At 42.7% G+C, this 12,545-nt stretch overlaps 1 protein-coding gene across 1 annotated transcript in view; it reads right to left on the bottom strand.

Annotated features, from left to right (window-relative positions):
• The window catches only part of cramp1 (cramped chromatin regulator homolog 1), a 55,863-nt gene extending 54,884 nt beyond the window's left edge, over positions 1 to 979 (bottom strand). Inside the window, exon 1 of the mRNA XM_060840477.1 lies at positions 846 to 979. Coding sequence (XP_060696460.1) covers positions 846 to 904 — 59 coding nt within the window. The 5' untranslated portion in view covers positions 905 to 979. The remainder of the gene's footprint in view (positions 1 to 845) is intronic.
• Between the last annotated feature and the right edge of the window lie 11,566 nt (positions 980 to 12,545).

Below are 12,545 nucleotides of genomic sequence, written 5' to 3'. Positions count from 1 at the left end.
AGGGGAGGTGGAAAAGGAAACTGCCTGGACAGTGGGAGGGACAGGAATGGGGATCAACCAGCGAGATGAAGGCGAGCAAGGAGAGACAGATAGGAAAGCGAGGCAGGGGTGAAAATGGGGAAGCAAAGTAGTGGGGGGGATAGAAAGCAAAGTTGAGGGGGTGGTGGTGGGAAAACAAAGGAGGGGTGGGGGTGGGAAAACAAAGGAGGGGTGGGGGTGGGAAAACAAAGGGGGGGTGGGGGTGGGAAAACAAAGGGGGGGGGTGGGGGTGGGAAAACAAAAGGGGGGGTGGGAAAACAAAGGGGGGGTGGGAAAACAAAGGGGGGGTGGGAAAACAAAGGGGGGGTGGGAAAACAAAGGGGGGGTGGGAAAACAAAGGGGGGGTGGGAAAACAAAGGGGGGGTGGGAAAACAAAGGGGGGGGTGGGAAAACAAAGGGGGGGTGGGAAAACAAAGGGGGGGTGGGAAAACAAAGGGGGGGTGGGAAAACAAAGGGGGGGTGGGAAAACAAAGGGGGGGTGGGAAAACAAAGGGGGGGTGGGAAAACAAAGGGGGGGTGGGAAAACAAAGGGGGGGTGGGAAAACAAAGGGGGGGTGGGGGTGGAAAAGCAAAGGGGGGTGGTGGTGGTGGGAAAGCAAAGTGGGGGGAGGGCAACTGGGGCGAAAGAAGGAAGAAGAATGGGAAAGGTGCAGGAGGGTGAAGGACAGCAGATCTCCGAGGCCTAGTCAGCTGGTGGTAGAGCGGCAGGCCTGCCTTTCCTCTCTGTCCGAGCCTCCCCCGACAGGGACCGATCGAAGCTACCCCCTTCTCCGCCGGTTAACGCAACCCAGCTGTCGGTTCCTTACCCTGCCCCTGCCACCTCTCGCTCCCTCTCGGCTCCGCCCTCACATCGCCATCCACACATCCAGCCACCGTCTCCGTCTTCGCCGCCGCCGCATCGCTCAGCACCCAGCGCGCGCCAGGCCGCAGCCGCTCGCCATTGGCCGCGTCGCTGGCGTCACGTGATGTCAACAGCGTCCCGGTAACGGCCGATGGGAGGCGGAGGAGCCAATCAGATACTGGCTGGGGCAGACGGACCCGCCCGGATCCCCTAAAGTTTCCGGGTGAAGGGGTCACGGACATTGATGGACAGGGGCGACGGCCAGTCATAGGTGCCCGTTGGCCCCTGACAGGAAGACGAGCGAGAGAAAGTTCTAGTGACATGCGCCGGCGATGGTCGGATAGTCCACTATTATAAAGTTTTTAAAGAATAGGAAAATCGTCTTCAGCCAATCGAGCACCTATCCATTCTAATGAAGTTTTCCAACAGTTGTCCCCTGACCCTGTATGTTCAAAGCCTTTTTAACGCTTATTTAAATGTTTGTTAGATGTCCGGAGGGTGCCTGCTTCTACCATGTTTACCCGGTTGGGTTCAGTTCTGTGTCAGGGTCACTGGAGTTAACTGTAATCCCTTTCAAAAGATGAGCGAGTTTCTCCAGCACTTTATACTTTTGTTTCGGATTTCCAGCGCCCGCAGTTCTTTGTTTTTGTTCATTCCCGGTGAATGTATTGTGAAGTAAAAAAATGAGGTCTGCAGATGCTGGAGATCACAGCTGAAAATGTGTTGCTGGTTAAAGCACAGCAGGTTAGGCAGCATCTCAGGAATAGAGAATTCGACGTTTCGAGCATAAGCCCTTCATCAGGAATGTATTGTGAATCCTGTCTTGGTGCAGTCACATCCTTCTCATTGTGCGCAGTTCTGGTCGTCACACTATGCTCCATTTGTGGTTTAGCAAACGTTGTATGTGCAGCTCCATCATTTTCTCTTTCTCCTATTCAATGCCTTGACTAGGAAGGGAAGTATCCCATATTCCTTCTGAACCACTTCATCTACCTGTATTGCTGCTTTCAAGAATATCTGGACGTGCTTACCCATTCCCGATAATGCGCACTTCCTTTGGTCCTGTTATTCAACCTGCATTGTTTTGCCTTGTTAGTCTTCCTAAAAGGCCAAAAATCACAAGACACTGGATTGCGGTTTCAAATAAACCTGTTGCACTATAACCTAGTGTCGTGCGAGTTTTGACTTTGTCCTCCCCAGTCCCACACCAGCACCTCCACATCATTCTTAGATGCATCACTTCATACTTTTCAGAATTAAATTCCACTTACCATTTTTCATTTCCCCTCGCAGTCTGTCTGTGTAGTCCTGTAGCCTAAGGCTTTCTTCCTCATTATTTACCGCACTATCAATTTCATGCCATCTGCAAGATTAATTATCGTACTTAATTATCCAGTTCTGAGGAAAGGTATTCGGACCTGAAGAGTTAACTCTGATTTCTCTTCTCAGCTGCTGCCAGACCTGATGAGCTTTTCCGGCAATCTCTATTTTGTTGTTAATTGTCATACAGTTGGTTGTGTCTGGCTTTACCCCCAGCTTCCCACTTTGGTTGAAGATTTATGTGATTTTAAAAAAAAATTGTTTTACATATTAGTTTACAGATTCCACAATGGAATTTTTGGATGAAACTATCTTCTCACAAAACACCCTCTCACCCACAAACAGATCACCAAACCGTTTCTACTGACCTTCCCCATTGCATTTTATCTCGTATCCATTCATTTCTTTCTAACCAACAGTGAGGCAATGGCAAAGACTCCTAAGATTCTGAAATAAACATAGAACAGGCAATGTCTGCAGAAACAGGATCAGAACCAATGAGTGAATTTTCAATGGCACCTGGAGTTGAGCAACTTCCCTTGAGTTCAAGTTTCCACTATAGACCACTGTGTGGTCTGCTGCTCAACTTCTGTCCTAACATAATTTACTTTTGAGGATAGATGAATTGAATTGAATTTATTGTCACATGTACCGAGGTACAGTGAAAAGCTTTGTCTTGCAAGCGATCCAAACAGATCGCAGAGTTAAGTAGCTCAGATAAGTAAATAATAGGTAAACAGCAGCATGAACAAAAACACAGATACAGGTGAATATCAAGAGTTTGTGAGTCCATTCAATTTTCTAACAACAGTAGGGTAGAAACTGTTACAAAACCGGCTGGTGCGTGTGTTCAAGCTTCTGTACCTTCTCCCTGATGATAGATGTTGTAGAAAAATATTGCCAAGGTGGGATGGATCTTTGAGAATGCTGGCAGCCTTTCCTTGACAACAGGCCTGGTAGATGAATTCTGTAGATGGGAGGTTGGCCTTTGTGATTGTCCAGGCTGAGTTCACCACTCTCTGTAACCGTCTCCGATCTTGAATGGTACGGTTGCCACACCAGGTAGTGATACATCCACATAGAATGCTCTCAATGGTGCACCTAGAAAAGTTGGCAAAGATAATCGCCATCATGTCAAATTTCGTCAGCTGCTTGAGGAAGAAGAGACACTGTTGGGCCTTTGTAACCAGTGCGTCCACATGAAGAGATTGTTGTGGATGATCACTCCCAGGAGCTTGACACTCTCCAACCGTTCCACCTCTGCACTGTTAATGTGTAGGGGGGCATGAGTAACATTCTGCCGAAAGTCAGTAATGAGTTCCTTGATTTTGCCAGCATTGAGAGCTAATTTGTTCTCAGTGCACCATTTTTCCAGGTCTTCCACCTCCCGTCTTTAGTCTATTTTGTCGGCATCTGAGATTCGACCGACTGGTGGTGTCATCAGTGAACTTGTAAATGGCATTAGTCTGGTATTTCGCAACGCAGTCATGGGTATACAGTGAGTGCAGAAGAGGGCTGAGTGCAGACTCTTGAGGGGCTCCAGTGTTGAGTGTTAGTGAGGATGAAATAATCTTCACTGATTGTGGCCTGTAGGTCAGGAAACTGAGGACCCAGTTGTAGAGAGTGGGGCTTAGTCTGAGATCACTAAGTTTAGTAATCAGTCTCGTGGGGATAATAGTGTTGAAGACTGAACTGTAGTCAATGAGTAGTGTCAAGATGTTCTAGGGAGGAGTGAAGGGCAAATGACATGGCATCTGACATGGATCTGTTTGTCCGATAGGCAAACTGGAGTAAGTCGAGACTAGTGGGGAGGCTGGAGTTGAGTAATGCCATGACCAGCCTTTCAAAGCACTTCATGACCACCAAAGTTAGGGCCACTGGGTGGTAGTCATTGAGACATACTGCATGAGCCTTCTTAGGCACAAGGATGATGTTGGCCCTCTTGAAACAGGCAGAGACAGTGGCCTGCTGTAAGAAGAGGTTTAAGATATCCGAGAAGACCTCTGCCAGTTGATCTGCGTGTGCTCTGAGTGCACGGCCTGGTACTCCGTTTGGTCCCATCACTTTCCTTGGATTAACATGAAGGAAAACTGATCGGACCTCTGATGCAGGGACTGTTGGGATATGTTCGTCAGGACTTGTGGGAATAGGTGGTACCTCTCTGCCGAAATTCTGCTCAAAGCAAGCATAGAAGGCGTTAAGACGATCTGGGAGGGATGTGACATCATCAGCTATCATGCACTGTCTCTTTTTACAACCTGTGATGTCATTCAGCCTTGCCATAGTTGCCAGGTGTCGCCTCGTCTTTAGTTTGGATCAGTATTGGTCCTTGGCTGTCTTAATGTCTCTGCGAAGGTCATACTTGGATGGGACATGAAGGTTATGGCTACTCAATCATCAGTGATGGGTCATCAGTCCAATGAAATTGTACACTAAGAGCACTTGCCATCAATGAACATGCTGCATCTTAAATTAGTCAGAATTGTCAACGTAGCCACTTGATTAGCTATCTCCTCGAAAGTCACATTCCGGTCCTGATATTGGCAATGTGGGTTCCAAATCCCCATTTCCTCCCAACAATAGAATTGGGACATGAAAACAAAAATCCAGTCCATGCCGTCATATCAATGATCTTTCGTCCGAATTGGAAAGAGTTAGAGATGTGACTGGTTTTAAGCAAGTACAGAGATGGGAAAATAAAAATAAAATACCGAGCAATGCTGGAAATCTGATATAATAACAGAAAGTGATAGAGAAACAGAAACAGAGTTAGCATTCAGTCCAATGATTTTTTTCAGGAATAAAAGCAAATTGTTGGAGAATTGCAACAGATCTGGCAGCATCTGTAGAGAGGAAACAGTTAATATTTCAAGTTCAGTGACCTTCGTCAGAACTGAAGATAGCTGGGGAAGGGTGGAATGTATGCTGATGACGAAATGGAGTTGGAGGTGGAGACAAAAGAATAGAGTACATGGAGTAGAACTACTCTATTACTATACATTGTTGGCTATCACTCACAGGTAAGAATTATTGCCTTTCACAATCCAAACTTGGTTGGTGGGACAGCTTCTACCTTTCTAGACTCTGTGGGATGTATTATATTTGTTGCCTGTGGGATATCAGTTCATGTGTTATCAGTTTGAATCATGGTTTATTCTTTTCTCGGACTCCTGTCTTCCTCCTAAATTTATCACTGTTAGATCTCCAAATACTGGGATAGTTCCACAGACACTGCATTCATCTGTTTTAGTCGAAGGTGGTGGTCTCCCAGGAGTTGAGGTCAATGTTACCTTTCTTCGTGCTGATTTTTAGCACAATCCTGATCTGTCCTGTGATGCCTTTATCTTGACTGAGCTGGGGAAATACCTGCCTTGGCAGCCTTTTGCCTAACATCAAAACTACATGACTTATGCGGTGTAAAATGTGTGATTTATATATACTTTCATGTAATTTCGTTTTGCATTTTGAACCAGTGGTATATGGCTTTTCAGTATGTCTGATGGCATTTAATAATGAACTTGTAAATACTTACGTAGCCATAGTGATTTATTTTAAAACATAATATTAGAGAGAGACTTCCTGGGGAGTAGTGGAAATTCGTTTACTTTGGGAAAATTTACAAATGAACAAAGTAAACAGTGTATTGCATCAGGCTTCCAGATAGAGGATTTCTCAACTTTTTTTCTGGGACCACAGGGATGACTGTTAAGAAGGAGATTTAAAGTCATTGAGGTTGATGGGTCTTCCTACGCTTATAAATCTGGCTCTGAGATGTCAACCAGGTGAAGCCACAAAACAGGACTACATTCAATCCAAACAACATAAATACCAAGTGGTAAACAGAGCAAAGTGATTCCATTACCAACAAATCAGATTGAAGCTCTTCAATTGTGCCACATCCTGTTGGTATTAATGGAGAACAATTAAACAACTCAGTAAAGGAGGAGGCTCCACGACTATCTCATCCTGAATAGTTGGGATGCTCAGCATATCAGTGCAAAAGAAAAGGGTGAAGCATTTACAACAATATTCTGCCAAAAATGTGCCAAGTGGATGATCCATCTCAGCTTCCTCCAGAGGACAGCAGCATCACTGAGGTCACTGTCCAACCAATTCACTCCACGTGATATCAAGAAACAGTTGGAGGCACTGGATACTGCAAACACGATAAGCCCTGATAACACGCCTGCAGTAATACTGTGGATAGGTGATCCAGACCTTACTGCACCCCTATCCAAATTGTTCCACTGGTATGTACTCAACAATGTGAAAAGTTGCTCAGATATGTCCTGTACACAAAAAGCAGGTAAAATCCATTCCACCAGTTACCACCCATCAGGCTACTCTCAATCATCATTAAAGTGATGGAAGGGGTCTGTAAAAGTGCTATCAAACAACACTTACTTAGCAATAACCTGCTAACTGACACTCAACTTGGGTTCCGCTCTGACCTGACCTCATGACAGCATTGGTTCAAATATGAATGAAGGAGCTGAACTCCAGAGATGAGGTGAGAGTGCCTTTGGCATCAAGACCACATTTCAGTGAATGCGGCATCAAACAGCGCATGCAAAACCGAAGATGATGGGAATCAGAGGGAAAACTCTCCACTGGTTTGAATCGCACTTGGCACATTGGAAGATTATTGTGGTTGTTGGAGGTCAGTTATCTCAGTTCCAGGACATTTCTGCAGACGTTCCTTGGGGTAGTGGTCCTTGGCTCAAACATCTTCAGTTGCTTCATCAGTGACCCTCCTTTCATCATAAGGTTCAAAGTGAGGATTTTCAATGATGATTGCACAATGTTTAGCACTATTTGCAAATCCTCAAATATTGAAGTAGTTAAAATTTAGAAAGATGTAGACAATATAACAGACTTGGGTTGACAAGTGGCATATAAATGTCAAACAATGACCATCTCTGCTAAGAGATAATTCAACTATTGACATTCAATGGCATCATCATCATCACTGACTCCCCCGCTTACAATGTCCAAGGTGTTACCGCTGACCAGAAACTGAACTGGAGTAATTAGATAAATACAATGGCTACGAGAGTGAGTCAGAGGCTAAGAAGCTAAGAACCCTGCAGAAACTTAGCAAGGCTCTTTAGACACCTCTTTCCAAACCCATGATCACTACCATCTTGAAGAACAAGAGGAGAAGTGACATGAGAACATGTTCCCCTCCAAACCACTGACTATTCTGACTTGGAATTATATCGCTGTTCCTTCAGTGTCACTAGGTCAAATCCTTGGAGATCTTTTCCTAGTGACACTGAGGGTCTACATCCAACAAATTGACTGGAGCAATTCAAGAAGGCAGCTCATTACCATCTTCATAAGGACAACGAAGGATGGGCAACAAATCCCAGCCCAGACAGTGATATCCATGTACCATGAATGAATATTCAATAACTCAGCTAGTATGCGTTTTGACTACTTAATATTAAAATGCAGGGTAACCCATCTGTTTGTGGAACATTTAGCAATCACACCCACATTACGTTCAATAGGAAACCAAATCAGCTGTGTACATTCCTTATTGTAAGAATAAATAAGTTCTCAATGAAATAATTGATCATCTTTGAGTAAAACCAAAAAAGGTGGAAGCCATTATCTCTACTATTATTACTCTCTCTTTCACACTTTTCATATTATACTTTTTATTAATATCTGATATCTGTTACCCAGTTCCTCTCAGTATCTTTTGTAATTTGCTGATTAAAATTTATTGTTCTCAATACGTAAAGTTACTGTATTCTCTGTCTTCACTTGCAAAACTATGCATTAGTTTGTCTTTAATAATATGAACAGCTTATTATAGCTGCATAATTTAATGCTGTGTAAAAGACAACTACATAACTTTTTTATTTTGTATTACTTTGTCATGGTTTAGGAACAGTAAAGGTTAAGATGAAACAAATCAAGATTCAGAGTCATATAACATGGAAGCAGATCCTTCCATCCACCAGTCCATGCTGACCATAATCCCAAACTAAGCTAGTTCACCTGCCTGTACCTTGGTCCAGATCCCTCCAAATATTTCTTATTCATAGACTTATCTAAATATCTTTTAAATATTGTAATTGTAACTGCATCTATCAATTCCTCTAGAAGTTCATTCCACATACAAACCATACTCTATGTAAAAAAGGTTGCCTCTCATGTCCTTTTTAAATCTTTCTGTTACTTTAAAAATATGTTCCCTAGACTTGAAAACCCCCAACATAGGGAAAGGAAACCTACCATTTACCTTATATATGCACCTCATGACTTTACAAACCTCTAAAAAGCCATCCTTCAACATCCTACGTTCCAGTGAAAAAAGCTTCAGATTATCCAGTCTCCCCTGCCAAACTTAGGTTTTGTAAAATGAGCGAGCGTAGGAAGTGGAATAGACTAAATTTTCCTGTTCCTCGGATGCTGCCTGACCTGCTGTGTTTTCCATCACCACTCTAATCTAAACTCTGATTTCCAGCATCTGCAGTCCTCATTTTTGCCCAAAGAGCATTTTAGTAGTGAGTTGTGGGAAGGGATGAGTAAGAATTAGAAGAAGTACCAATTTGATTTTAACACAGTGTGGATTGGAAGGGGGATTTCTGAAGGGCGCAGAATGGCATATTTTCAGCTTAGGAGCAATAATAGAGTAAAACCCCTTAAAGAGCTTGACAGTTATAGTATCAAAAGATTGGTATGATCCTCATGGAGACCAATAACCCCACAGAGCTGAAGTTACTAAATGATCCCAATGGGGCAACCTCAAAAATAAAATGTCAATTTTTATAACTCTTACTTTAGAATTTTGATTAAAATCAACATAAATCAACATAATGAAGGAAAAATGTGGTAAATTTAAACTATAAATGTCATATTAAATAGTAGAACAAAGATAGACCTCGCAGGTTTACTAAGCAATCCCGTTAGCATGTATGCCTCCTATTTTAGGTAAAAACAATAACTGCAGATGCTGGAAACCAGATTCTGAATTAGTGGTGCTGGAAAAGCACAGCAGTTCAGGCAGCATCCGAGGAGCAGTAAAATTGACATTTCGGGCAAAAGCCCTTCATCAAGAATATAGGCAGAGTGCCTGAAGGGTGGAGAGATAAATGCCCATTTATCTCTCCACCCTTCAGGCACTCTGCCTGTATTCCTGATGAAGGGCTTTGCCCCGAAACGTCAATTTTACTGCTCCTCGGATGCTGCCTGAACTGCCGTGCTTTTCCAGCACCACTAATCCACGCCTCCTGTTATAGCCTCAGTCATTCAAAGGTCTGAACTTCCTCAAGTAGTACTCCAAATATTTATCTTTGAGGATTTAGAAAACAATTTTGTTTCAAATACAGCTCACAATCAAGCCAAGTTCCATGGGCCTGGTCTTCACCAAAATGGTGTACACCTACAGAAGCCATTCAGCTCTGCTTACAATCGTCTTGATAGCATGGATTCACTCAAAATACCTTTATCTGTAAGTTTAGTAGCGACACAATGCACCTTATGGTAAATGTTGATCAATCAGTTCCTTAAAATATTAATGCAGTGACTGTAACCATTTTTCCCCATATATTCCCCCATTCCTTGATCCAGTCTGCACTTTCTTTCTGCGTGCACTGTGTGCACTGCCAAGTTTGAATTCAAATGGCCCTGACATTTACCTAGTTTCAAGCATTGATAGTTTCCCCAGAAGTTCCCTTGAAGTTGCCATTTCAGTTTTAGTTTTAAATTCAACTTACATTTTGATTAAGGTCTGTCTCAAAAAATATAGAGTTTGAAACAGCAGCCTCCTTTGTAATATGGACGGACAAGAAAAAGTTGTGAAAAAGGCAAGATGGGAGCAAATGCTGAAATAGTTTGTTGACCAGACAAGTTTGACCCTGTTCAAAACTGCGAGGAGGACAATAGAAGGCAATCCCAAGATGTGCCAGCAGTATTCAAGACTTGGTGCAGCCATAATTTTGGTCAGTGTTAAAAGAAAGAAACTAAGATTTTAGAGGCAATTTACCGTATGAAGTAAGTATTCTACGTTAGATTGGAAGAGATAAAATATTGAAGATGAAAGAATAAAAGTGTGAACCATCAAGATCAAAAGAAAATCACTGCTAATTACACTGAAGAAAACTTGGAAAAATGAAAATGAACAAGGTTTTCTAGCTGCACTGAAAGAAATGGAGACAAACAAGGGTTTAAAATTCCTGCAACATTAGGACTGCTTCTGGCAGAGGTGGACCTGCACAAAACTGACAGGTTACCCACTTCAATAAGGGCTGGGTGAATATCATTGCAAGAGAGTTTGCTCGAACTATTGTGGAAAGGTTTACGCTATCTTGCCGGGGGTACAATAATTTGAAAGTAGATTCAGCAAGGAGACAACTAAAAGTTAAAAAATGTAAGGCTGAAAGCTAATAGGCATGTTTGGAAGGAAGGGAAAACAAAGGCCTGAAAATATATAGCTAGCAGGGTTGGGCAGTGGTAGCTACTTCAAAACAAGAAGTCTAGGAAATAAGCTGAGAGGATAGATTGACGCGTGATGAGACATGACTGAGAAAGGGACAAGAATGGCAGCTCAACAATCACAATTGCAGGACTTTCAAAGGATATTGAGAGGTGAATGAAAATGAGGCGGGTCTCAATGTTAATTGAAGAAATAATAGTAATAGCTGAGTGGAGGTATTTGTAAGAAGATCATCAAAGGAGCTACATTGGTCGAAATGAAGACGAAAGAAAATCACACACTGGGAGTGCACTGTAGAATCACCCCTCCCATATAGCCTGAGGGAGGTAGAAGGAGAAATACATAAGTAAGCCCATGGAACTTGGCTTGATTGTGAGCTGCATTTAGAAAATTGTTTCCGAAAACCTCAAAGAAAAAGAGTTCTACTTGAGGAGGTTCGGTTCTTTGAATGACTGTGGCTAAAATAGGAGGCATATATGCTAATGGATTGCTTAGTAAACCTGTGAGGTCTATCTTTGTTCTACTATTTAACATTCCACTTATTGTAAATCTCTGAAAAGTGCAAAGAAGTAGAAATTATGAGGGGTTCTGTTATTAACTAAGATAGAATTTGTAAAAGATCAAACAGAGAACATTTCTCAATTTTTCTTTTAGATAGTGCATAGTAAGCCAAACAGAAGAGAGGGCAGTCTTATATTTAACTTCAGGGAATAAAGCTGGGCAAGAGAAAAGCATCCCAAAAGGGGAGCACTATAGTTGAAGTGATCTTAATTCAAATAGACTTACAGTAGTCATGAAAAGGGCAAGGAATAAAAGTTCTGAATTGAGTCAAAGTTAATTTTACAAGCTGAGAACATATTTAGCTAAACTAGATTTGGAAACAGCTACCTGAAGGCAAATCAGTGCAGATTATTGATAGATATTCAAGGAAGACATAACCAGTATTCAGGGTAAGTATCTTCCCTACAAGAAGAAAAGCGTGACACACAAATCCAAAACCCTTTGAATGTCAAAAGATTTAAGTAGGAGAATAGGAAAATATATGTAATTTACATAAATGATTTGGATGCGAGCGCAAGAGGTACAGTTAGTAAGTTTGCAGATGACACCAAAGTTGGAGGTGTAGTGTATAATGAAGAGGGTTACTTCAGATTACAACAGGATCGTGACCAGATGGGCCAAGGGGCTGAGAGTGGCAGATGGAGTTTAATTCAGATAAATGTGAGGTGCTGCATTTTGGGAAAGCAAATCTTATCAGGACTTATACACTTAATGGAAAGGTCCTAGGGAGTGTTGCTGAACAAAGTGACCTTGGAGTGCAGATACATAGCTCTTTGAAAGTAGAGTCGCAGATGGATAGGATAGTGAAGAAGGCGTTTGGTATGCTTTTCTTTATTGGAGTATTGAATACAGGAGTTAGGAGGTCATGTTGCGGCTGTACAGGACATTGGTTCGGCCACTGTTGGAATATTGCGTGCAATTCTGGCCTTCCTATCAGAAAGATGTTGTGAAACTTGAAAGGGTTCAGAAAATATTTACAAGGATGTTTCCAGGGTTGGAGGATTTAAGCTATAGGGAGAGGCGGAACAGGCTGGGGCTGTTTTCCCTGGAGTGTCGGAGGCTGAGGGGTGACCTTATCGAGGTTTACAAAATTATGAGGGGCATGGATAGGATAAATAGGCAAAGTCTTTTCCCTGGGGGCGGGGAGTCCAGAAGTAGAGGGCATAAGTTTAGGGTGAGAGGGTAAAGATATAAAAGAGACCTAAGGGGCAACTTTTTCACACGTGTATGGAATGAGCTGCCAGAGGATGTGGTGGAGGCTGGTACAATTGCAACATTTAAAAGGCATCTGGGTGGGTATATGAATAGGAAGGGTTTGGAGGGATATAGGCCAGG

The sequence above is a fragment of the Hemiscyllium ocellatum genome, chromosome 20, assembly GCF_020745735.1.
Source record: "Hemiscyllium ocellatum isolate sHemOce1 chromosome 20, sHemOce1.pat.X.cur, whole genome shotgun sequence".
Lineage (NCBI taxonomy): Eukaryota > Metazoa > Chordata > Chondrichthyes > Orectolobiformes > Hemiscylliidae > Hemiscyllium > Hemiscyllium ocellatum.
The sequence above is the reverse complement of the archived record's forward strand: the minus strand, read 5'-3'. Positions and strand labels throughout refer to the sequence as shown.